The 26,484-nt window shown below is 39.0% G+C and overlaps 2 protein-coding genes across 3 annotated transcripts in view; one reads left to right on the top strand and one right to left on the bottom strand.

Moving 5' to 3' along the window:
• LOC309687501 (glutamate receptor ionotropic, kainate 1) overlaps window positions 1–12,550 on the top strand; it is a 28,353-nt gene extending 15,803 nt beyond the window's left edge. Inside the window, exons 4-16 of one of the 2 annotated variants that reach the window (XM_082502520.1) lie at window positions 636–817; window positions 1,344–1,397; window positions 2,334–2,507; window positions 3,288–3,431; window positions 9,014–9,121; window positions 9,623–9,664; window positions 10,006–10,119; window positions 10,213–10,416; window positions 10,514–10,737; window positions 10,912–11,030; window positions 11,181–11,398; window positions 11,923–12,148; window positions 12,248–12,550. In XM_082502520.1, the coding sequence (XP_082358646.1) occupies window positions 636–817; window positions 1,344–1,397; window positions 2,334–2,507; window positions 3,288–3,431; window positions 9,014–9,121; window positions 9,623–9,664; window positions 10,006–10,119; window positions 10,213–10,416; window positions 10,514–10,737; window positions 10,912–11,030; window positions 11,181–11,398; window positions 11,923–12,148; window positions 12,248–12,537 (2,099 nt within the window). In that variant the 3' untranslated portion in view covers window positions 12,538–12,550. The remainder of the gene's footprint in view (window positions 1–635; window positions 818–1,343; window positions 1,398–2,333; window positions 2,508–3,287; window positions 3,432–9,013; window positions 9,122–9,622; window positions 9,665–10,005; window positions 10,120–10,212; window positions 10,417–10,513; window positions 10,738–10,911; window positions 11,031–11,180; window positions 11,399–11,922; window positions 12,149–12,247) is intronic. The other variant, XM_082502521.1, reaches the window with a different exon arrangement.
• A 6,064-nt stretch (window positions 12,551–18,614) lies between these two features.
• Window positions 18,615–26,441, bottom strand: LOC309687505 (transcription regulator protein BACH1-like). The gene is made up of 5 exons (XM_082502526.1): window positions 26,335–26,441; window positions 23,941–24,198; window positions 22,430–23,596; window positions 22,133–22,339; window positions 18,615–19,765 (listed from the first exon to the last, which is right to left on the bottom strand). Exons 2-5 carry the CDS (start codon window positions 24,178–24,180, stop codon window positions 19,430–19,432), a joined length of 1,950 nt encoding a protein of 649 aa, XP_082358652.1. The 5' UTR covers window positions 24,181–24,198; window positions 26,335–26,441; the 3' UTR covers window positions 18,615–19,429.
• Window positions 26,442–26,484: the final 43 nt, after the last annotated feature.

The following is a 26,484-nucleotide window of genomic DNA, read 5'->3' as shown; positions in this document are numbered from 1 at the left end:
CTCTGCTTAATTTCATATAAAAGGCCCCTAAAAATAAATGAGAGGTGCTGTAATACGAAGCAGGAGAAAATGCAGTGACCTCAATCAAGGCCAATTTTTCATTTTGCAGTTTTAAAGAGAGTAATCTGGATTTTAAGCGCATTGAGCCAGCTGTTGTGGTGAATAAATATAATGGAAGTTAACTGAATTGAATTTGAACTAAAATTGTGTGGCTTGATCCTTTGCCTTCTTCTTCATCGCCTTATTTCGGCTGCTCCCTTTTGGGTCTCCACAGCAAATCATCTTCCTTTTTCCTCCATATCATCTTATTCCTAGCATCCTCTTCTGTCACACCAACACTCTACACATCCTCCTTTATTGCATCCATAAATCTTCTCTGTGGTCTTCCTCTTTTGAATGGCTTTAACATCTTCAGTATCCTTTGCATATCCACTATCCCTCTTCTGCGAATGTCCAAACATCTCCACACAATTTTATTGAATTTGGCTTGGTAGCTTTGGCCTTGGAGGTGGAATTTTAGTTTTTCCTTACATCATATAAGTAAACTTGTACAGTTAAAATGTTCCAGGTGGAAGGTTTCCATTAAAACGGGGACTGTTGTGTTTAATAATTGCCTCCTTGTCTTTTGATTCAAGGCCTGATTCGTCTGCAAGAGTTGATCAAAGCTCCATCCAGATACAGCATTAAAATAAAGATCCGGCAGCTGCCCACAGGAAGTAAAGATGCCCGTCCCCTGCTGAAGGAAATGAAGAAAGGGAAGGAGTTCTATGTCATCTTTGACTGCTCTTACCAAACATCAGCTGATGTTCTCAAGCAGGTGAATAACATGCACTTCTGCCAGTTTGTGGGCCACTGAGGGTTCAGCCACACGCCACATAAAGTGAAAATTTGATCAGATAACCAATGTGGATTTTCTTTCTTCAATGGAAAAAAAAGCCTCTAAATCTCTTTTCTGAATTGCTGTTGGTTTAATATTCACTACGTGCAAGATTAGTGCACTTCTATCCCCTTCAGAAATCCTGTGTTCATTACCAAATCCAAGCAGAGCCTATTTCTGGGCCAGACGTACACGTTTAGAACCAACAGCTGCTCGGAAGGTTAATTGAAGACACTTCACTAACAGGAGAAAATTGTGACATATACTCACTCGCATAGTTGTTAATGTGAGCCAAAGAAATATGAGACAATTCAGGAAATGGATGGAATAAATAATTTGCCGCTCGCTGTGGTTGTGGGTATGGTTGGTTGGTCTTAGGCGGAAGAGAAGATTATTTATTGTGGCTGGAACAAACCTCCACTGTACCGTTAAACAGAAAACTCTCAAACACTTTCTCCCTGTTTAGATTCTGTCCATGGGAATGATGACTGAATATTACCACTTTTTCTTCACCACATTGGTAAGAGACAAATCTTTTACAAAAAACCCTCTTTCTGATCATAATAACTGTGACTCTTGAAACTTGATAGATAGGTATTTTGCTATGATGCCACATAACTACACAATGCTGGCCTGCCTAAAGTCTGTTTTTATGCTACACTACTGAGTTATGCTGATGAGCCTGCACATCTGTGGTTTGTTTTATAATAAGGCTGCTGGGTGCCCTTGGCATAATTCCATGTTATTACCTTGTACTCATGTTGTTCCACTGTTTTAATCAAGTGTTGGTTTACCCTTTCTCTTCAGTTAACTATATCTTGGTCTCATATTGACATTAGGAGTGAAAGTCAGTAGAGGGAAGACAGAATGTGTTTAATTGACAGACAGGCAGGTTTAACAGCTAAGATGCAAGGAGTAAATATGGAGGAGGAGTAGAAACACCTGGGTCAACCATCCAAAGTTCCTGACAGTGCGCAGGGAAGATTAAGAGGAGCGTGCAGGCAGGGTGGAGACAGGTTTTGTCAGTGATCTGTGACAGAAGGACAGCAGCAAGAGTGAAAGGGAAGGTTTACAAGATGGTAGTGAGATCTGCTAAGATGTATTTGGACATTGACGCACTGTTGAAGATGTTAAGATTTTCATTGGGAGTGAAGAGGATGGACAAGACAAGTGATTACATCAGAGGGACAGCTCAAGTCGAGCAGTTTGAAGAAGCAAGGCTGAGATGGTTTCGGACATGTGCAGAGTAGGGATAGTAGCTATATTGGACACAGGATGTAGAAGATGGAGCTGCCAGGCATAAGAGGAAGACCACAAAGAAGGTTAATGGATGTAGTGATGGAGGACATGAAGAGGGTTGGTGTGACAGAGAGGGATGCTGGGGACAGGCAGAGATGGAGGCAGATGATCACCGCTGAAAGAAGAAGATTATGTCATGTCACATCAATCCCCTTAGGACCTGTTTGCCCTTGATTTGGAGCCATACCGCTATAGCGGGGTCAACATGACGGGGTTCAGATTGCTAAACATAGACAATCCTCATGTGGCTTCGGTGGTCGAAAGATGGGCCATGGAGCGACTGCAGGCACCCTCCAAAGCCGAGACTGGAATGATGGAGGGGATGATGACAGTAAGCCTAGTTTTACCTAATGCTTTCTGTATTATCGATAGAAACTTTCAAATCAGCACATGAAATAGACATTTTGTTAACTTTGTCTCCAGATACTATCAAGTAACAATGTAATAAAAAGCCAGACATGTAAATGTACCTACTCAAGCTTTATTTGTAACTGTTACACCCCGGCCTAGGCAACCGGGGTGCAACGTAGCAAAGCAAAGATAAGGAAAATAAAACTACGAAGAAAAACACTAAGGCTCTCCACCAAAATCCCAAAAAGTGTCTCAAAACGAATTTATTTACATCAAAACACAAAACGTCAAACTATTTACAACGGGGGGGAAGATCGTGACCATGACACACTGAAACACAGGGTTTAAATACATAGAGGGAGCAATCAGGAAATGGACCACAGGAGGGAAACACAGCTGGGGCAAATTAGAACTGACGAGACAGGGAAAATGTAAACTGAACACACTAAAATAACACAGACTTTCAAAGTAAAGCAGGAAATACATAACAGTCACGCAAAAACAAAACACTGACACACCGAAACGTAACAGTAACACTGCATGAGATCTTTAATACATTTTCACTAGCTCTCATTGCATACACTTGGGTCAAAATACAGAAATTTTATGAATTTTCTAAAACTGCTGCTGTACCTTTGAGTGTGCTTGCAGAAATGAAATGCTGCTGTTTATGTACATAGACAGCCCGGGTGTGATAACTGGATGACATGTGATTTGCAGTCCCCAGTAACAGAGGATGATGGCCACATTTCTCTTTCAGACTGAAGCAGCTCTGATGTACGACGCCGTCTACATGGTGGCTGCTGCCTCACAACGCACCTCTCAGATCACTGTGAGCTCCCTTCAGTGCCACCGACACAAACCCTGGCGCTTTGGATCACGCTTCATGAGCATGCTCAAAGATGTGAGTCTGCCTAATGAATGTGTGACACCGGCGCTCCATCCATTCATCTGTCCTTTTCATAGCCCGCTGCCTCTGTGTCACTTGCTTTTGTGCAAGAGCAGAAACAATAGAGTTAGGAGATTAGATCTGGTGAATGAGCAACGAGTGTGTGATGATTATATTGAAAATAATTTTTTCAAGACATGGTGATTGACGTCATGCATCACATGTTGGTAGTCTTGTAAAGATTAGAGCTGTCCATGGAGGAATGCTGCTCCTTGTGTGAATGTTTATGAAAGCAGGTAAAGACAATGTAGATTTGAGACAGCTCCTCATGAGCTAATAATAATGCTAAAACTGAAGACTCGTGCTAAGGATCATGTAGCATGCTTCTTGCTCTGTTGAACACGAAAAATATTTCTGCATGAATTGTTGATCTAACAGCAGATTAAACAGAAACACAATGAGACAAACACTCAGCAAAGCCTGACAGGTTGAAAAAAACACGCTGCCTGCTGTGGAAGCAGACTTTTTCATCTGTGTCAAGATATATTCATCTCACTTTAATAAGCTCTCTTGTTATTGCACTCTCTAATTAGATGTTTCTTTAACCAATGAGCTCTTCTTGTTGTAAGTGAGGAGAGAATATTGACAGCAACAAGCAAGGCCAAATGACCCAGGCAGCAGAGTGTAAATGAATGAGACTTTTAGCTGTATGGTCTTTAAAGATATTGTCTGTAATTAGACTTGAGAAAAGTATTTTTACATAAAAACAAAGCGATGTAAAATGTAATTTTCTTGTCGACTGATGACTGCCACTGTAATATTCTTTCTTCTACACACAAAAAAGCCCAAACATCCTAAAATGAACATTGTTGTTTTAGTACAGTGGTTAAATTTAAAAGTGCCATTCCAGTGCTTTCTTTTTACTGTTCTCCCATTTACAGCATATTATGCATACAACACACGTCACTACCAGCCAATATTTTACTGCCATACTATATAGATTTTCAATTTACTGGTAAACCTTAGCTACTAGGGTCCTCGGCTATGGTTGTGAACCTGGGTAAGTGATTGAAAGAATAAGACTGGAGATACAAGTGACAGAACTGAGCTTCCTCTGAAGGGTGTCTGGCTCATCCTTGAAGGTAGTTTAAGGACCTTGATCATTTGGGAAGTACTCGGAGTAAAGCTAAAAGAGAGAGTGGAGGTGATTCAGGAATTGTATGCATCCTAAGCAAGGGGTTCTGGGCATATCCAACCAAAAAAGAAGCAGGGAAGATCCAGGACATGCTGGAGAGATTACGTTTCCCAGCTGACCTGGGAAAACCTGGGAAGGAGAGGGGAATATACAGGTTGTGGATGGGGAAAGGACGGTCTGGGCATTAGGCTTGATGGCTGGGTGAATGAATTGATAGAAACTTAGCAGAGAAAGTAAGGAAATTTGTGTTAGCAATAAAGCCTATATGGTTGGATAAAGAAGATTTGGCAAGTTTTTTATGGGCGCAACCCACATGCTCAGCTCTGCTGCTCAACCCACAAATGCATTTTCCTTACAAATGTGGCACCATTTAATGAGAAATACTGTAAACAGACTTTCTAGCAGTATAAGATTTATTGCCAGGAAGCAAAGAAATAATCGACCGAACATAAATGTCCTTATTTTTTGTACTAAGTTTAGCTTTTAAATTAGTCATTAATGGAAACACTTAGCAAATCCATGACACACAATCTTACAGGGAACTTAGGGAAGCTGGTTGACAAATACTGTACATCTATCATATTTTGCTCATAAGTTTCATCTTATTATCAAACATAAGTTCTGCACTGCAAAGTAGTATACTGACTATGTGTCTGGTGGAGCTGACAGGGGTGTGCTTATCTGGAGAATGCTTAAACTGAGTATTTGGAATATTCAAAGGAAATGATGTCTTCAGCTTACAATAGACCTGCCATTATGCCTCTCCTTATTCCTGTTACCGCTTGTATGAGAGGCACTCTGATTTAGTCCATGATGCATTACCACACAATAATTATGTAACTCTAACAGTAATCAAACCAGACGTGATGTATGCAGAGCTGAATCATTTATAGCAGGTCATTTCCAAGCTTCTACAAGACAAATTGGATACCTTAAAGAAACGAGTAGCTGCTTGAATGGTGAAAAACACATTCACAAATAAACACACCATTTAGAAAGTTAATGTGTACATGCCTATATAAAAGTTTAATGGTGGAAAAGTTTAACATATGTAGAGACTATATTGAAAATATGTAAACATATTAGTATGGTCCTTTCAGACTGTATTTTAAATTAAGAACTATAACTTAACAGCATTAGCTGATGGGCCCTTGAGCAAGACACTAAGTGCTGTTCAGTAGCTCAGCCTACACTCTGCTCTTGTGGGGGTGGAAAGGTAAACTGACAAATCTGCCTGCAAGACTTGGTGCTGTGCCACACATTTAACAGGGAAAGTTAAGTTTTATGAAGAACTAACTGTTCAAGAATATTAGGGGCACTTTGAACGCATACAGATGAATGTGCTTGGATCTGATTTTAGATACAGTATTGATGTGGAAAAAAGAAAATATTGTTTTTTCTCACCGTTTCCTCTCATGTGGTCATGGGTTTTTAATGGCGGCAGTATCATTATCTTACAAATATAAAAAATAGGTCCACTTCTTGGCCAAAGAGTGGTTTTGCCTCTCTATACCACCATAGATTTTAAATCAGTTAAACAACTGTGATTAGAGCCAAGATTTTCCACTTTAATTCAGAGGGCTTTGATAAAAGTTTTGCAGAATTAGAAACATTTTCATACACGGTTTTAGAGGCTTAAAATACTTTGCACAATTGACCAACAACCAATTTCAAGGTTAGGTGAGGCCCGTTCTGTTGTTCTTTCAAGACAAAGGCTGCAAACCGCTGGTTACACTCAAAAACATGGTTACACTCAAGAACACAAGTGTAACCAGTAAACATCTAAAAGAGTCTTCACAGAAAAATATCTGGACTGATGAATCCAAGATTAACTTGTACCAGGAAGGATGATGGGAAAAATATGGAGATATGGTAGAGGCAAGTGGAACCAGACCAGCAGTGTTTATTGATGATGTGATTGGGCTATATTCTCTGCTCAGATTCAGATTAGGCTTAAGATAGTCACTGACTACAAAGGGTTTTCATTCAAGGATTAAAAACAGTCCTAATATTTAAATATATGTAACTATATATATATTTATAGATAGGAGTACTATCTATAAAAATGGCTGTATTTCATAAACAGTAGATACAATATGTTTGTTAAACCCCTTCAATTACTTTTTGTCTCTTTAGTTTAAACTACAAAAAAATTGTCCAACAAAATATAGACCTAACTGCATATAAACTGCAGTCGTGGAAACACATTGTCAAGAGAGAGAAAATCTGATTGGTGAGGATTTAAAAAGGAGAATTAATCAAAAGAATAAATCTGGACTGAAGGGTCAACAGATCTCAAAGATGTGAGTGACGACACTGGAAAGCAGACATATCAAAGGGCATTTTCATTGAATGATACCCTCTAACCTTCTATATGTATTAAAGAAACTGATGTTTCTCATGACGTGATCAAGTTTAATATGAACTCTTAAGTTTATGTGTGATTCCTGACATGGAATACTATCCTCCTTTTCTTTCTTTCTTTCTGCAAAATCAATTTCATCATACTGCTTCAGAATGATGACACTGGATTACATTTTTTCTTAATCTTGTTTTGTTTATTGCTCGTTGCGTGTACTAATGGCTCAAGATGAATTTGCTTCGGTTCCAGTCGAATTAATGGAATATTTTTCACTTCAAAGTCAAAGGCTCACTGTTGGTTTGCATCTCTAAATTCACCTGTATGCTATTTCCAGCAGAATAGATTTTAGTGGAATATTTTGCAGTGTTTAATACTAGCATGACACTGTATTTCTTAAAATCTGTATATATATGCTATAAAAAGTTTTTGACGGCATGTCCTCGGTGTCACTCCAATACCATAATGCCTTGCTCTTAGAGTAAACAAACATTAAGTTGAACCAATTCTTTAAAAATACACAAACCACACTGTTCATGTCCTGAATACCATATGTTATTTCCCATGTTTGATATTTGTGGCTGCTTTCAACATTGCTTTAAAAAAAAGCAACGTTATATTGAAACCTAACTGTAATATTGAGATGCTTTTTTCCCCCGAACTTGACATTTTTGTTCTTACATTTAAATGTAATGTAGTGTTGTCATTTAGAAATCTGGCTTTGTTTTACATTTGGATCAAAACGCACTGGTATTGTGAGAAAGTCCTGCACCACCCCTCATTTCTGTATATTTTGCCTCCAAGGAGCCAGGCTTTGTTATCAAGTGCTCTTGATGAACAATAGTTCTCCGGGCTCCTTTCTGAAGTTTTTCAACATTTTTGTTTCAGCATTGGCTGCTTTTTTATTCATTTTCTTTCTGGTCTTTGTACCTTCGCATGTTTGTTTGTTTTTAAGTCACCTGTGAATCTTTTAAGCCTAACAGGATATTGTATACATAATTTTCCAATTATCATTTCTTTAGATGAATCTGTGAAAAATATCAATTGATACCACAGTGTGTAAAGATAAGGATAATGACTCCCGTGCATTTGAATGTGCTTCAAGAAGTCTTGAGAACTATTCCCAAAGACTACAAAGTAGAGCTAGTGTAAGTAAAAAGCTTGCCAAACAGATTTCAGGTTGTGATGAAGACTAAAGGTGATCCAACCAAAAAACTGAGTTTCAAGCTTGTTAAAGCTGTGCAGAGACTGAGTTTGTACACATTTCAATAATGTGCTGCACCTGTTTCCCATTTTCCTAGCAAATATAAAGAAATCAAACGTGAGTCAAGACTTTTGCACAGTACTGTACAAGCATTTTATTTGGGGGTCAACTGACAATAATTATCATTTTTTTCGGCTTTACAGTTAGAATGTCATGGTAAAAATGGTAAATGGCCTGTATTTATATAGCGCTTTACTAGTCCCTAAGAACCCCAAAGCGCTTTACGTATCCAGTCATCCAGTCATCCAGCCATTCGCACACACATTCACACACATAGACGTCATAGGAATGTACTGAAAAGGTCTATTGATGTTTCGTTGTTGCATCTTTCCATAAAGAAATTGACTTCATTCTCTGTCAGTGCAGATATAAAGCTACTTTCTCTGTGCTCTCTGTAACAGATTTAACCTGACTGTAATTCAACTGAGCTAACTTCATTATCAACTGATTTCAAATATATCTGAGCGCTGCTGCCCACCCGCTGCTCTCTTCACAGACAGAGGGCATGCCTGCCTGCTCCATTTACATCACCATCCTCTGTGTTACAGACTCGGAGACATTTAATATTTCCATTGAGAATCTAGCCAATGCAAAAACATCCATTGTGAGCCAAGTCAGTCTTCTTTGCTTAATGAAGTACTCATCAATTATTCATGTTTAAAAGCTGTTTTCATTTTTTCCGGGCTCCTGCTTTGTTTTGCATTGATATGATGTAAAAAAGGAAGAAAAAAAACAGGAAACAAACCTGAGGGGGTCTTTGCTTGTGTTTTCTGAAACAGGCACAGTGGAACGGCTTGACAGGACAAATAATAATAAACAAGACGGACGGTCTGAGGAAAGAATTTGATTTAGATGTCATCAGCCTGAAGGAGGACGGCTTGGAGAAGGTGAAGTGTCTAACCCATGTTTATACCGTTAATACATGTTACTGTTATTCTGTTAATACACATTAAAGCAGAGCTGAGTATCATTAATGAGCATAGACAGAGCTGTTAACTGCATTTTCCCAAAAATATGCAAAAAGATGACTTGTCTTTAAACCAACATATAGACCAATTTAATTAAGACTACATAAATCTTGAAATGTGGTGTCCTAATTATGCATTTAAAAAGTAACTTTTTGAACTGTTTTGACACACTGCTCTCTCAAAATAACTTGTAGCTGTCTCTTCAAGCTTGCAAGTGTGTGCATGTTCCTTTAATCACAGTGACAATGCTACTCTCGGTTTTGACAGGTCATTAAGAAGCTGTTACCTGTTCATGCTATCATCACTGCAAAGACTTTAAACCTCGGTTAACACAGTTGGGTGTAAAAACTGCTAACAGAAGAATTATTCCCCCTTCTGTGATCTGTGATTAAAATGTTTTCTCTTTATTATTTTTGCAAGACAAACACGGGCAACAACCGCTTGAATAAAGTGTGGAAAAAGGTCTGTACTTTAGCTGCCACGGCACACTAAAGGAATATTGACACCTACTAATTTACTATACCTTTGTGACGTTACCCCTTTTCATTAAAAAATAAAAAGGTTCAGGTACTGGTTCTTAGAAATGGTGTACATTTCTCTACTGGCATTTCAAGTTTATAACATTTTGTGAGCCTTTCCTTTTTTCCCCCCCTATGTCTGTGTTTTTCATATTAACTTTTCTACTTGTTACTGCTTTCTTTTCCTGTCTTTACCTTATTTTCCTCAATTGTGCGAAGGTTACCCAGGTAGCAACTATTTAAAGTCCAGCCACTGTGGTTATTTGGATATTTTATTTGTTACAGATTGGTGTGTGGAACTCCCAAACAGGCCTTAATTTATCAGAAATTAACAAGGATTCATCCACAAATGTAACAGACTCAATGGCCAATAGGACCCTTATTGTCACTACTATTCTGGTATGAACAGACATAAAATCATTGCTAGTGAGCATTTGATTTCAAATGTATTTGTATTATATAATCCACTGAAACCTTTCTGTCGTTCACCAGGAAAATCCTTATGTCATGTATAAGAAATCTGACAAGCCGCTTTATGGAAATGACCGCTTTGAGGGTTACTGTCTCGACCTGCTCAAAGAGCTCTCTAACATTTTGGGCTTCTCTTATGAAGTAAAGTTGGTGTCAGATGGCAAATATGGAGCTCAGAATGACAAAGGGGAGTGGAATGGCATGGTGCGGGAACTCATTGATCATGTGAGTACTGATCAGTCAGTCTTAATGTAAGAGAGAAGACGTCTTGTTCAAAGCGTCACAGTGTCTGCAGCTGACAGTGATTTTTGCTCTTTACTAGGTGGCTGATCTTGCTGTGGCCCCTCTCACTATCACATATGTCAGGGAAAAAGTTATTGATTTCTCGAAGCCATTCATGACGCTGGGAATCAGCATCCTCTACCACAAACCCAACGGCACAAATCCAGGAGTCTTCTCCTTCCTTAACCCACTCTCTCCTGATATCTGGATGTACGTGTTGTTGGCATGCCTTGGTGTCAGCTGTGTGCTTTTTGTTATTGCCAGGTAAAGAAAAAAAAGTGCTATTTGATGTGAACTTATTATAGTTGCTTTTACATTTAAGCAACACTGTTTATGTAAAGGCAAAATTTCAGTTTAACATTTTGACTTTCAGTCTGTAACAGGCCAATAGTCACTTATTAATTTTAACCGATGATTTTTTTCATTCATAACCTTTAGGTTTACTCCTTATGAGTGGTACAACCCTCACCCCTGCAACCCAGACTCGGATGTGGTTGAAAACAATTTCACTCTAATAAACAGTGTCTGGTTTGGAGTCGGCGCACTTATGCAGCAAGGTATCCCTTTATTATCTTTTTATGCAGGCAGAAGTTTTCCTTTGGTAAAGCACATTTAATCATTCCTTTTAAGTATTCATTTAATTTCAAGTAAGTAAGTATTCAATTTAATTATGAATCAATAATGTGATTTGTAATCTTATCTGATAGGATCTGAACTGATGCCGAAGGCTCTCTCTACAAGGATAGTTGGTGGGATATGGTGGTTCTTTACCCTGATCATTATCTCTTCATATACTGCCAACTTGGCCGCCTTCCTCACAGTGGAAAGAATGGACTCGCCAATTGACTCCGCTGATGATTTGGCCAAGCAAACCAAAATAGAGTACGGTGCCGTAAGAGATGGCTCCACCATGACCTTTTTTAAGGTAACCGTCTTTTTGTTTTACAGGACAATTGTAGGGGAAGAATGGAAATAAGAACACTGCTTTTAATTTTAATTAGCCTGGCAAGTTTTACCCTTGAGCCAACAGTCTTCAGTCATGTGCAGCCTGACTGGCTGGCATAAAATTGATTTGGTTTGGAAAAAGAGGAGGGTTAAAGGTTAGTGTCTTGGAAATTTCCCCATGTATCAGTTTAACAAGAACCTGTGGGAGACTGTTCCATAAAGATTTGACGGATTTATTATTTTGCCTGCAGCAGACCCAGCAGTTTATCTAAATCTATGGTGAAAATTGAATGAACTTGAAGAGATTTGTGCTCTGATGCACAGCAGGAGATGGCACCAGTCAACAGATACCCTGCAAATATGGTTTCATTTTAAATATTAGAAGCAGGCGCCAAAGGTGTGGAAAGGTGTAAAGATGCTTTCTTTTGTCTAAAATGCCGTTTTGGTGCTTGTAGATTTGACCGTGGTTTTAATAATCCACAAATGTTGATTTTGATTCAACAGAAATCGAAAATCTCTACTTATGAGAAAATGTGGGCTTTCATGAGCAGCAGGAAAAACACAGCATTAGTGAAAAACAACCGTGAAGGGATTCAAAGAGTCCTCACTACAGATTATGCCCTCTTGATGGAGTCGACCAGCATCGAGTACATCAGCCAGCGCAACTGCAACCTCACACAGATCGGAGGCTTGATAGACTCAAAGGGCTATGGTGTTGGAACCCCAATTGGTAAGAGTGATCACTATATAATAATTTCAGTAATAACCATTAATTACCATGCTCCTTCTCAGAAACCTAAAGATTACGTTACTGTAATTCCTGCTATAGGCTCCCCTTACCGAGATAAGGTCACCATTGCAATCCTGCAGCTTCAAGAAGAAGGGAAGCTCCACATGATGAAGGAGAAGTGGTGGAGAGGGAATGGCTGCCCAGAAGAGGATAGCAAAGAGGCTAGTGCCCTGGGTGTGGAGAACATAGGGGGAATCTTTATTGTATTGGCAGCTGGACTAGTCCTCTCAGTTTTTGTAGCAATTGGAGAGTTTATTTACAAATCCAGAAAAAACTTGGACATCGATGAGGTGAGCGTCGGCCAGTGCGAATGGCACAACAAGTATTAACAAAGACTGTTATGACCAAAGTTTTGTGTTTTCAGTAGTTTTTATGTAGAGCACACAAACATTTTAGTCTCGATTGGAAGAATAGGTTAGAAACCCTTTTTATGATGATGACAGATTGTTGTTGACTTCTGACATCGTGACTCTTGACCATCTTGGCCTTGCTCTTTGTTTTTGTTTTTTTAAACATTACTCCGTGTGAGAGAAATGTCATTTTCATGGTGTTATGGGTAAGTGATGGTAAGTGGTATCTTTCCAGTAATGACTGATTCTCTTATGACACGTTTGTCATTTTCATATTTACAGCGCATGGGAACTTTGACACATTTACAAACTTGTTGATTTATTTGACAGTTTATGAGTGAGTACTCCCTCAACATCTTATTCATCAAGTTGCTTAATGTCTGTACTTTTTTTGTATCATATGAAGTTTATGAAATGCATGGATACGTTTTGTCATGTTGGAGCTGTTTCAAAATGACTAAAAATATGGGAGAACATTACATCCTTTAACCTTTAACTTTTTGATTGTTTTGCTTTTGATCCTGGGCCTTCACTGGATCGGGCCTCAACTTACACGCACTTGAGGTCGCATTTAGAAGACTAAAGCCTTGTAACTTTAATATGACTTTTATATTGCAGCCGTCTCCCTTTCTCACATTCAGTTGTGATGTTTTTCAGTCTGTCTTTTCTGAGAAACGGCTTTCATGAGACACATTTACTCACGTTATCCAAGAAAAGAGGTGATGTGATTACTGACTTTGGGTTTTTTGGCTTTTGGGTTTGAACTGCACTATTAAAAAAAAGCCACTGCATTACACACAAACACACACACAACTATATTTACAAAAGTTAAACCCTTGGCACACATATAAGCTGTTGGTATTTTTAGTACAGACTAACAAACAATCCTGTATTTCCAAGTCACTTCTCCCACATTCACCATGGATATAAAGTCGTGTATTAAATTGTGCATCTAAAACCATTAGTTCAAATGGATTACAAATAAAATGTAAAGGATAGAGATGTAACCTCAGCATTCAAGAAAAAAATGGGTTTGATGACACATCCTACAGTCCATTCATCCCTGATTCACCTTTCTCTTTGCCTACCTGTTTCCCCTCAATAAGGCATAGCTTTGAAAATAAAATCCTCATCCTCATCATTATAAAGATCCACATTAAACATTCCTGGTTTAAAATTGGCCAGGCCTTGTCACACATATTTGAAAATCCTGCAAATGTAAGGAAAATATTTTGGGTGAAAGTCTGATACTGTATCCTGCTTGTTTTGTCTATACATGCAGGATTAATGTCACATTTCAGATGATGGAACAGGAATAAGTGTAGCTATGACTAAAGACTGTTAAATTACTCATTAGCTCAGTTTAGACTTGGACTGTTTACAATGTCTATCGAGTGCCACAACAGTTACCTAACAGATGATTGCAGTTTCTGGCATTCCTAAACATTAGTGATGTACTTTATTGTACCTTAGGTACCTAAATATTGAATACTTAACCTAAATATTCATAAAGAATCAAATATTAAATATTACAAATTTGCTAGTCTGCTTGTATGTTTATAGTTTTTTGTATGTGCTGAAGAAAAGTTTTTAATATCTAAAAAGTTAGACATTAACTGCACGTGGCCACAATTTAAATGTATAGTATTTACACAGTGGTATGTTTGCGTAAAGAACACAGCTTGTAATTTTTGTCATGAAGCTATAAAGAGTTGTTTCAACAGCTGAATGTTTTCAATGCTAACATATAAGACATGGGTATATCTTGTTATTATCATATTTATGTCAGAGTAAAGTCGAGTACAGGGTAGGCAGGATTAAAGAATACATTCCTCTGTCATCCAAAAAGACTTTTGGAAAACAAAACAAAAAACAGTTGCCTATCAATGCATTTTTTTCAGCTTTTCCCAAATATAAATATAGTCCTACAGATATCTACAGATATGATATTTGCTTTGGGAGCGTTGATGGAAGAGCATAGAGACAGTCAGAAGGGGTTGCACTGTGTCTTTGTGGCTCTAGAGAAAGCATATGATGGGGTGCGAAGCGAGGCATGAGGACAGGGTGAGGTGTGCATTTGGAGGGACAGATGTGTTTAAGGTGGGGAGGGGATTATATCGGGGGTCTGCGCTGAGCTTTTTCTTCTTTGCAGTGATGATGAACTCTCTGTTCAGAATGTTTTTGATGACTGAAAGAGAACATTTAACATGAAAAATAATATAAATGTTAATTCTGTCATTGAGATAGGTGTACTTTTTTACCGTTACTTAAAATACACCTTAGAAATGTGTTTTATATTGTTAAAAAATCTGAAATGGATGAAAAACCTACTCTGTTTGTCTTTGTTCAAAGGTTAATGGGTTCCTTTAAAGCTTTGTGGACTTTTTTCTGCACAGCTAAGCTGAAAAAAAAAAAGATTCTCTGCCGAATCTCTCACAACAGCGGTGTTAATTAAAAACCAGTGTACTTGGCAGAATTGAAGGCATCATTTCTTTGCTTTCCTGCTTGTCTTTTGACACTGATAAATTCTAACAATTTCCCCATGACTAGTAAAATAATATACTCTGGTACAGTATGGTGAGATTTTGTCCTGAAATACCCTTTCTTGTGCTTATAGTGTTCTAAATTCAACACAGGGAGGATTGTTAGGATGAGAAACAAGTGTGAGTGTAATCTGTCACTGTACAACCAGCTGTTGATCTGAAGGTTGCAGATCAGGGTGCTGCCTAGCTGGGGCCAGCATGTCCCCTTGTTCCTCTCATTTCTCTGTGAGATTACAGTATTATGGTCCCCATTCATATAATCCTGTCAATGAGATACAGCCCCTTTCTCTGCACTACCCCCAAAATGAAGTTCAGCACTTCAGCATGTAATCAGTTAGGAGACAGTAGGTTATGAGACTTATGTGGTGCTGCAAGAAGGTCACAGACCTTATGCAAGGATTAATTATACAAGTATTGTGTCTTTCTCCAGGGTTTAAACTAGAGAATATTGGTATATAGATCTTCTCTCATTAGTTTTGCATTCACAGTGTTTCTATTTTGGAAACACCATTGGAGATGCTAATTGACATTTCAGGATATTAACTGCTATTTACTGGGTTTCAGACCGATATTCTAATAAGGATCTTGGTTCATGTTGGTGTGCTATTCCAAAATTGAATTGTCAACTTTTCTTCAGCGCTTTGTTGTGTTTATCTCACAAGGAGAATGGATAAGAAGTGTCATATTTGCAACCATAATCATGCATTCGAGCTTAAAATATTGGTGCCTGCTACCTTCTACATATTATTTGCATCTGTGCCATAAAAAGAAACTCTTTGCAGTCCTACACTGAGCAATGTCATTGTTATTAGCATATATGTTCTCCTTTAGCAATGTTGTGAGCAAGCTAACTTCCAGATGCTTTAATTTCTAATCTTGTTTTTTTCCCCTTTCCCTCCTGTTTCCTAATCCTTGCTCCCCGAGTGTAGTACGACTCCATCGTCAAGAGGATAATGACTTGAATCATTGCATAAAAGGGACATAAACGCTTTATGGAAATATAATCATGTATTGAGTGACAATAAAAAATCAAGGATTTATGATTACATCGACAATAAGCTAAGCTGTCACTTTGATTTAAAAAATAAATGTCCCAAATAAGAACAAAGAAAATGAGAAGGGGAAGAAAAACAACAAACAACACCAAAGAAAAGTCTGAATTCAGATTTTAGGGACAAAAAAAGGAAATATAGGCTATGACACAGAATATGTATCAAGACGGATACTGAGGTCAAGAGGGCTTTGCATTAATCTCACATTATGACAGTTTAAGGTTTTGGTATTCTGATGAATTCCAGGATTGGGCTTTAACTGCTTTCATTTTGTTTGCTGGTCTTTAATCTTCTAACCCTGCGTTCTTAATCAGAACTCAGAGCAGGTTTTTAATCTCGCATGAATGAGGCCGCGGATTATGGGCCTCTGACCTTGCCATGCCTCGCAGCTGCTTCCTCCTCAAATCAAGTCTTTCGTCCTGTGTAGCTTGCAAAAGAGGGATCATCTTAGTCTTGCACTACAATGCCGTAAATTCTGAACCGTATATAAAAGACAAACACTGTGGAACTGAGTTTTAAGATGGAAATTTGTAAATAGGTGCTTGCAGTGCTTTTTTTTGAGGGTGATATTCACGCTGACACGCATCAAATTGAAGATTTGGTACAGATGCATCGTTCCAGTGGACAGAGATCATATCTGATGTCTGTAGTATTATAATGATCTAATCATTTTGCTTTTTCGATGGAAAACCAGTTGTTGTGCTCGGAGTGACATCTCTTTGTCAGGGTGTGAGGTTACTTTTCAAAAACAGGTTCCAGTTTTATGAGTTGCTCCATGGCTGCTGGTGTAATTACCACTTTAACCTTGAGGATTCTGTTCTGAGGAAAACAAAATGAGATTGCTTTTTCTTTCATTGTCCCCAAGTGCTACCGTAGTTATTTCAAAGGACACAAAATAATAATTCACATCAGAAGACAAAAACATCTTGACAAAATTGCTTCTTCAACTCTGCAAGACTTTCTTAAAGTGGTGTTTCTGTTCTGTACTGGTTTGTTTGATCTATGATCCTCTCCAGTCTGCAATGAAAGAGGAGCACTCAGACCAGTGTCGGATCAGATTGTTGCTTTGCTTTGTTAAGCCCCTAAAATTTAAACCTTAACAAATGCACAACCCAATTTTCTTTTGGCAGCCTGGAACACGAACAGTAAAATGAATTACTAGTCATTGCTACTGATTGCTAAATGTTACTGCTCACAGATGAATCCTTGAGGAGGTTGTGCCACTGCAATAAATTTTAACTAAATGTTTACAAGAGTGAGAGAGGAAATAATATTCCTTGTTTGGAATATTCTTGCTGTATCATTGTTGAATTTGTGAGCTTTGGCAAATGGCTGATTATTATAAAGTATTACATAAAGATTGTTTGACAACAGTTATAAGTGAGGGGTCACTGACTAGCAGACTGATGTGTCATCTTAGCGTCAACCTCAGAACATCCAAACCTAATGTTTATTGTGTATTTGGGATGTATTTTAAAGATTGTTGTCTGCATCATCGATACCTGCAAAAGGACTAAATGTTGCCCTAAACATGTGGACATTTAGGTGTGTGCCATTTACAGACAACAGACATGATGATGGCTAAAATGCAGTTAGGATTTTTTTTTTTTTTTTAAATAACATCTGTCTATGTGAAGGAGACGACAGATTGCTTTTCATTTTTATAGGGGCTACAGGTTTTTATTGTGTAGAACTACCACTTCTATAAAATAGGCAAAAACTTTACAAACTCAAATGATTGGTCGGGTGCTTTTTGAGGAAAGCTATCTTTCCTGCATCTACAGAATAACCCTGAAATCTACAGGGATAGTTGTCAGATATGCCGTACTTTTTTTAATTTCCTGTCTGCAGATTTGCAGGGTACCTTTCCTCTTCAAAGTGCTAAGGTCATTCATCAGCCTCCATCTGACTCTGTCTTTAATTTCAACCTTTTTTAGAGCCTGCTGAATTATTCTTTGCAAAGCCACTGCAGAAGTACTAAGTCTCTAGACAACTATGTTACATATTGTGTTTATAGATATGAACTTATGAAGACATGAACTTGTATTGTTGATTTTGTTGGTTAAAGTTTTTTTTAACTTTGAAGGTTAAAGTTAATTTGTTGGCATGGCCAAAAGATTTTAGTAAGAGCCAGAGATAAATCACAAAATTGTTTGTTTGTTTTTTAAACCTGGGTTTGTTACTGGGTTTTCATTTACTCAATTAAATAAGTTTTGTTTAATCGGATGACAGATAACAGGAAATTGCACATTTTTCTGTCAGGTGGATTAGCACAAACTCCTTGCCTTCCCTTATTTAGAGTTCAGTGTGCAGTTACCCTCCCTGAAGGTCTAGTCTGAGCCTCTTATGTTACTCTAGTCACGTCTGTCTCATCTGGTGAGGTAGAGTTATACTTCCATCTACTGGCCAAACTCTGGTAGCGCACACAACCAAAGATTGGAAGTTGAAATAAAACAATGAATGATAACAAAGTGTTGTTTATTTAAATTTGTAATCCATAAAAGCATTTAATAAAAATACTGAACATGCAGACAAAACATGTAACACAATGCCATCAATATTAGCTCTGGGTTAATGTGCAATAGTGCTTGAAACAAGCATATACAAAGATGCCCTCATCTTTTTGAATCCATATTACACAATTGCATAAGGCACATTTTACATAAAATGAAATAACTTCTTATGTTCCCTTGTAACACTTTTAGACCTACTAGAGTTTAAAATACATTAGTATTCAAATAATGCGGTTGAAAAGTTAGGTTAGCTGTGTAAATTTGTTAGTCTACTGGAAAAGATTCAATTAGTTCTATGCCTATTTAATCAAAGAAATAGCATAGTTGTAAATATTAATACAGTATGTGTTAAGATTAAAACAACAGACTAATTAGCGTAAAATAAAACATCTTTTTCATACCTGTTTGGGTGCGCAGCATGATTCAAAATACAGTCAGGTTATGAGCTTCCCTGAGAAAAGCAAACCTACTTTTATCCTCCTAATTTTCAAATGGAAACTTTTAGGAACTACCTGAAAATTGCCTGCACCTTTAAAACAATGAATACTGGTTAATTTTTTTTGCTACAGTAAAATGAAGACTAGAAGTACAGCAAAGAAAACGCCTGACATGATAGTTGCCTCTACCAGGCAGACAATTATTTAGTGAAACACACAGGAAAGCATGTCTATCCCAAAAGAGGATTACAATATAGAACCAAGTTTCACCCTTTGACCTGTGGGCCTGCATGATTACAAGTGACCATGTAGTTTAAGTCCAGTTACTATAAGCTGCTGTTCATATCCAGACAGGCACTGAGCAGAGATGTAGGAACAGGGCAGCCCGTGTCCTCTGTGCCGGCCTGCGGCTCAGCGACTTGAACTGTTTGTACAGTTTGCCCGCTCTGCTCACACTCTGAACTTACCAATTCAATTGCTGGAACAATGTTGGGAGAAGGGATGGGAATATCTTGCGAGGAGAATCTGGAAAGAATCTGTAACTGGTCCTGATCAGAGCAAGATTCAACACTTTTACACAGGCCACAAAGGCTCTGCTGCATGTCCTCAAGGTTTTGCTTCAGTTCTGTTTGCTCCTGGAGCAGCCGCTCTTTCTCACTTTTCTGTGGGGAGGATAACAGTAAAGCTCACTCATTTTTGACCTTTTAATAATGCATTTGGTTCATTTCATCTACAATTTAACTGTACAATTTTTTTGAAAGCCCAGTTACTACTAACGAGTACCACCTCTTGTTTCCCTACCTGCAGGCTAGCTAGCATTTTCTGCTCTCTGGGATACATACTGCAAAGCTGAGAAACCTGCAGCAAGTTCTTATGAAGAGAGCAAGGTGTACCACTGCTAGCTGCAGCTGGAGTTCCAAGGAATGACGTAATCAACATGAGCTGAGGCTAGCTAATTAGCACTTAATAACATACATAAAAAGACATCAATCAGTGGAGCTGGTAGCAAACATTTAACCAAAATTTCTCATATTCTCTCTATAGTATTTAATATACTAGTCCAGTCAGTTCAATTTATAAACCTATCTCTACCACTCATTATTAAAGTTATTTCAATAAAACAGGATACATTCAGTTACTTTTACCACCCTACTTACAGCCATTTATGTTATATAAAGTGGACAAGAACTCCTATGATGATGAAGAAATCAAGGTTCCAGTTATCCTGCCCGGGACAGGATTACCTGGGTACAACCTTGAAGCTAGAGGGTGAGTGCCTGGTTGCTGCACTTGAGGACAGGGTTCAGTGCCATTCAGATTGGGGCGAAGGTTCTGGCAGTCCTATCCCCAACTTCCAAAGCTAGCTTTTGGTACACAGAATGTTGCTTCTCTGGTGGGGAAGGGGCCTAAGCTGGTGCACAAGGTGTTGAGATACAGTCTAAATATAGCCGGCTTGGCTCAACACATAGCTCAGGCTCTGGAACTAGTTTCCTGGAGGAGGGCTTGACTCTGGAGCTGTCCTAAGAGGTGGCAGCCAGGGGTAGATATGCTTGTATCCCCCTGGTTTACTACCAAAAAGTTGAGGGCTTTCTTCATTGGATAAGAAGGTTGCTTTCCTGAGCAAAATTCTAGAGGTGGCACTGCTGTTGTGGTGTTAAACCAAGAACCAGATAGTGACCTATGGAACTCTAGATGCAGCTGACAGGTAACAGCAGTGGACTGCAGCTCTTGCAGTAGCTGAAGCAAAAAATGTGTGGGAGGGGTTTGATGTGACCATGAAATGAGACTTTTGGTCTGACGACTCAGGAGGGGTTAATGGGGCTCTACTCACATTAGATACAATAGGTGTGGGATACTGCTGACCTCCACTGAGGACTGAGGTGGTGGGAAGGTGGGAAGTATGGGGTATCTGGTGTGTTGTTATGAGCCATTCGGACCCTGTGCAACCACAGCGAGAGCTTGGTTTGCATTGCTGGCAGAAAATCGGATTCATTCAGATGGCTGATGATCTCCGCTGGACACAGATTTGTCACAGATTCTGTTCAGTTTTTTGGACACATCATTTGGACGTAGCCAAGTAGGTCTTAGTATTTCAGGGTAGCATTTTGCGAATGATGTGGTTGTGTTGCCTTCATCAAGTAGTGACCTCCAGCTTGCACTGCAGCGATTTGTGACCAAGTGTGAAGCGGCAGAAATGAGAATCAACACCTCCAAATCCAAGATCATGATTCTCAACCAGAAAAGGGTGGAGTCCCCACTCCGAGTCTGGGAGGAACCGCTGCCCCAATTGGAGGAGTATCTTGGGTTTTGTTCACAGCTCAGAGAATACTGGAGACTGAGACTGGGTAACCAGATAGGGGTTGCGTCCACAGTGATGCAGACACTTTACTGATATGTTGTGGTGAAGAGAAAGTTGAGCAGAAAACCCAAGCTGTCAATTTGTCTGACAAATTACATTCTTACCCTAAACTATGGTTACGAGCTCCGGTTAGTGGCTGAAAGAATGAAGATAATGGATACACTCTGTGAAATGAGTTTTCTTGAGAAGCTGACTGCGCTGTCCCATATAGACAGGATGAGGAGTTTGGATATTAAAGAGTGACTTGTAGAGCTGTTGCTTCTCCACATTGAAAGGAACAGTTGAGGTGGCACCTGACTAGGATGCCTCCTAGGTGAGGTGATTTGGACATGTGATACCAGGAGGAGGCACCCCCAGTGCCCAATGGTGAGATTATTTCTCTCATCTGGCCTGGGAACAACTCAGTGTTTCCCTGGACAAGCAGGAAAGCAATGGTAGGGAGAGGGAAGACTAGACTGCTCTGCTTAGACTACTGCCCCTGTGACCCGAGTGTGAATAAGGGATAGAAAAAGGTGGTAAGGATGCGTCAGAAAGAAGTGTTATCCACAAAGCTGCAGTTCACAGTGGTCATCATGTCAAAGTTAAAAAAAAATATTACTAGTTTATGAAATTACATTATAGCATGTTTAAGAGTATGTTTGGAAAATCAGGCATGTTAGAGTCAACTTACTAATCCTTTGATTTCACATTCTAGCTGGTATATGCTGTCCAGTTTTCTCTTCCGGCACCGCTGTGCAGCCACACGGTTTTTACTTCGTCTACGGACGTCATGGACGAAGTCCAGCTGCTCCTGGGTCAATGAATGTTTTTTCAGAAGCTGCTGAAATTCACTCCGGCTCAGCACTGAGATTTGCTGCACTGGGAATGGAAGCTGAACCTGAAGATTAGAGTTAAACAATTTAGATTAATTTGATTTTCTATCTTCCATTACCAATAACCAAACATCAGACGCATATATAATAACAACCTCTTCCGCTCTTTTGTTGTTGGCCTCAGTATCGCCATCTGTGTCCAGGTCAGAGTCATCAGCAGAGTTTATTGAGGAGGACATACAAGGGCTCTTCTCTGCCTGAGACAAGCTGTCGGTGTGTGTAGCTGCATCATCACCTGTTCCAAGGTCCCTGAGAAAGGGACAGTCTCCTACACTGGCACTCAGGTCCAGCTGCTTAAGCCAGTGAAAGTCAGATGCTTTTGCTAGATTATTTTGTTCCACTGGATCCACAGGAAGTGGCTGAGCCTGAGACGGGCAGAGGTCGGACCAGAATCCTTTTGCCAGATGTTCAGCCACCTCCCTCTCCACGCGACTTCTCTCGCCACATCCTTCTTCATGGCTTAGAGTGATCAGTGCAGAGTTTGAAAGATCACCTGTCATTCCCTGTTCAAAGTGAGCCTCACTCTGTTTTATTAAAGTACTGCAATCTTCTGCCCCTGAAGTCTCGAGTGGACATGAGCTAGGGATGCAATTGGTTTCTGCACCAAGTGTCTCAACAGTTTGTTTAATTTCTCTGCCTGGTGGATCAATGAGTTCTGGTGGATTCACATCCCCCGAGGCTGACAGCTCACAAGATAAGCCGCAGTCTGCCAAACGCATCTCACTTTGACTGCACACGTCTCCCATCTCTAAAATGTCGTTTTCACAAAACTGAGACGGATGATCTGCTTTGTCAGAGTTTGGGCAAGGCAGAGACAACATGGGGCACATGCCATTTCCTGTTAACTCCAGAGATAAGGGGGCCATTTGTGGTCCACAGTTCTCCAAACAGAAGTGTTCCTCCCTGCTGTTTGTCTGACCTTGTGTACTCTGTGGACACTGCGACGGGAAGTCTATTTGTTCATCACCTCCTGAAGGCACTGAGCTGTGTGACTCACATGATTCTGGTTGGCTACTCTCTGCACGAGAGCCAAAACTTGCACTAGGATCCCGGCTCTGGCAACAGACTTTTTGCTTGACCTCCTGTGAGGATTTTTTGCTTTCACAAAACTTTGGGATGAGAAAATCAAAGCATGTCGACTCCAAGTTGTGAAATCCTAAAACCTCAGCACTGCTGTGAATAGCATCAATGTTTTCTTTGGTAAAAAGGAGCTTTGATGTATAGGCAAATTGAAGCAAAGGTTCAAACCCCTCTACGGTCACCTGCAGGGGAAAGACATAAATTGTTGAAACATAATAAAACACAATGAAACTCAGGCAGCTCAAAAATTCAGTTTCAACAGGTCTCTTATGTACCTGTATTGACCTTTTTAAGTTGAATTTTCCAAACACTGCATATAAACTGTTTTTCACTCACATTATGACACAAAATGGACCAAGTAATAGAAGCTAGTGGACAGACAACAAATCTAACTATGCATACACTTTTCATGGATAATAGGGATAAAATAATGGTGCCTGTATAACATTACCACCATTTACTTTCAACAGTATCACCCATATTAGTTTTTTCTCTATATAAATTGGCTGAACCCCAAGGCACCAACCTCATGTGGCAAGGTGATGATGGGATTCTGGCTGGTGACACTGGTGACCCTGCTGTGAAAGTATTCACTGCAAGAAGCCAAGACAGAGCAATGAGCACGGAAACTCCTGTCTTCCACCACCACCGTCACATCACACAGGACGTCCTGCTGTCTCTGCTCATTCAGACACTGCAGAACGTGGGCGCTGTGCACTGCAGACTGGAAGGTGAACACCGATGTGCGAGGAGCTTGGAGCGCCATAGTTCTTACAAGCTCAGCCTGTGCAAAAAAGAGAGCCATATGGAGTTAACAAAAATGTCATGATTACACAAGAAACATTTCTCTAGGTTTATCAATGTGTATTATATTATAGTGGCTACAGAGTGGAGCAGTTTACACATTTGCCTAACAAGTGAAAGATTCCCAGCTCAAGACACAAATCTCTTTGAGTTGGAAAAAAAATCTGCCAAATCATGCAGAAGTAACTATAATTATTTTCTTATTTCGTCTAGATTTTGCATCCATTTTAATTAATTTGTAAAAATAAATAAATAAAAGACACAGTACAGAAATTCATGGGTTTCTGGTTCTCCGATGTTGGTACTGTAACTCATCTATGACGACATAAACCGTTCCAGATTTTAGACCAATTGTAAGTTGTCAACGTGACTTTGAATGTATGTTTTCTTAAGAGTTTGCAGACATTCTATGGATTAAATAACTAAAAAATGAGCAGAATACAATACAACTAATCATTGCTTGCACTAAAGGTGTCTTTAGCAAAGCCTTCCGTGTATCATGAGGCAACCACAGACAGCTGCAAGGCACATTTTTTTGGTGAAAAAAAAAGAAAAAGAATAATGTATCACAATATTTTGTGTGGCAATAGCATATCAATACAGGGACACCAAATATTTATATTTTATTTAATTAATTAAAATACTGGGAATATTACGAACAAGAGGGTTCATCTCATGATAATGACCGAGATAATGTTAGTCGAGCAAATTTATAAATCATGAATGTATAAATCAGCAAGACTGAAAAAACAATGGACACACTTAGCTCAGCAAAGCTAAATCCTGATTCAGAGCAAACTAACGGCCCAGTCACTCAAGTAAAACAGGACAGCAAATTCCTTGCAATCAAAAATAAACTAATACATTAAAAAAAAAAAAATAAATCAGTGGCTGCCTTGTGACTGTATTTAATTTTTTTCTAAATGTCTAAATGGTTGCTCACAGCTTGAGAGTGTTGCACAAAAATGACCATTTGGGACTGCACTGATCATTCAGTCCAAATGAGTCTTTATCAGTTTTCTTATAAAACAGGGAGATTCCGGAATACAAATCTAATAACTAAGTGCCAGCTTCTGTCTATATAGACAGCAAAAAAAGTAGCTTTCAATGATTTATCACAGTTAAGTGTTATATTAACAGAAACAGACTGCATGTAATTACCAACTTGACCCAATTCAATCAAAAACTGACGGCAGACCCTCTTATGGTAACATTTATTGCACATTTTAGTGACAGTGTTTATATGAGTAACAATCTCATTTTGTGGGGAAAAAAATAAGCGAAGTGAAATAACTTTATTTTACTGGATAAAACAGACTGACAATGTTAAACGTAATATGCAGTTGGAAAAAAAGTGAGAAATCCCAATGTTGAGTATTGCAAGGGGAGCTTTAGTATTATGTAAAGTTATGTAAAGGTTCAGGAACTTAAACTGCTGTTATGGGCAGCAGAAGTGGTACAAGACATCCAACCAGCTACTTGGCGAAACACTTGATTATGAATAAAATTCTCCCTCAAGGAAATTACTGATGAATAGTTAGTCAAATAGAATTTAATACCTATATAAGTATAACGACATGTAAAAACATGCTCCAGTGCGTTTTTCTTTTAATCTGACTAAAGTAACGAAGAGAAAAATAACTATAACGTTCGCTAAAATTACTTCTAACATAGTCCTTAAGTTAGGCGACTGCCTCTCAATATTTAACTATCTAACTTCGCAAATATTTAATCTTGCCGATAACTAATAGTTCCCCACAGCAAGGAAATGTGGGTTAAACGGTGACTCTTTAACTTGTACGCCAAGTTCAACGCTAAAATGCTGACTCACGTTTAGCCAAGTTAATCAACTGGGCCTGGTGGATAAAGGCAATAAAAGCATGTCCAAAATTATGATCAGTTCGTTATGTTACTGACGACTTATATTAGATTCGTTTAGCTAAACAAATAACAGTGGTAATTGTCTGCAAACGGAAAAGCTTGAGGCTAGGCCAGACCGTTAGCTTTAACTGCGCTCAGTTCGTATTTATCCTTTGCTAGCAAAAAAACAGAAACTGAAACATTCCGCTATTGTGACTTTACTCGATGCTCTTTAAAAAGCCAAACGTTTACTGACCTGCCATGCTACCTGGATAACACTGCCATTAGTAAATTTAGGGATAGGGTACAGATGCTTCTGGCCATTCCGAGCCTGACTTCACTGTAGTCATGTGACAGCTTGGACAAGGAAGCGCTAGCAGCACTTACTGCGCAGACTCATAGCAAG

Source organism: Aulonocara stuartgranti, assembly GCF_965226115.1.
Source record: "Aulonocara stuartgranti genome assembly, chromosome: 14".
NCBI classification, from domain to species: domain Eukaryota; kingdom Metazoa; phylum Chordata; class Actinopteri; order Cichliformes; family Cichlidae; genus Aulonocara; species Aulonocara stuartgranti.
The sequence above is the reverse complement of the archived record's forward strand: the minus strand, read 5'-3'. Positions and strand labels throughout refer to the sequence as shown.

Coding starts and splice junctions, on each gene's coding strand:
- LOC309687505 (XM_082502526.1), bottom strand. CDS start 24,180: ATGGCGCTCCAAGCTCCTCGCACATCGGTGTTCACCTTCCAGTCTGCA. Junction 23,597..23,940: donor TCATCACCTTGCCACATGAG/GTTGGTGCCTTG, acceptor TTTCCCCTGCAG/GTGACCGTAGAGGGGTTTGA. Junction 22,340..22,429: donor ACAACAAAAGAGCGGAAGAG/GTTGTTATTATA, acceptor TCTAATCTTCAG/GTTCAGCTTCCATTCCCAGT.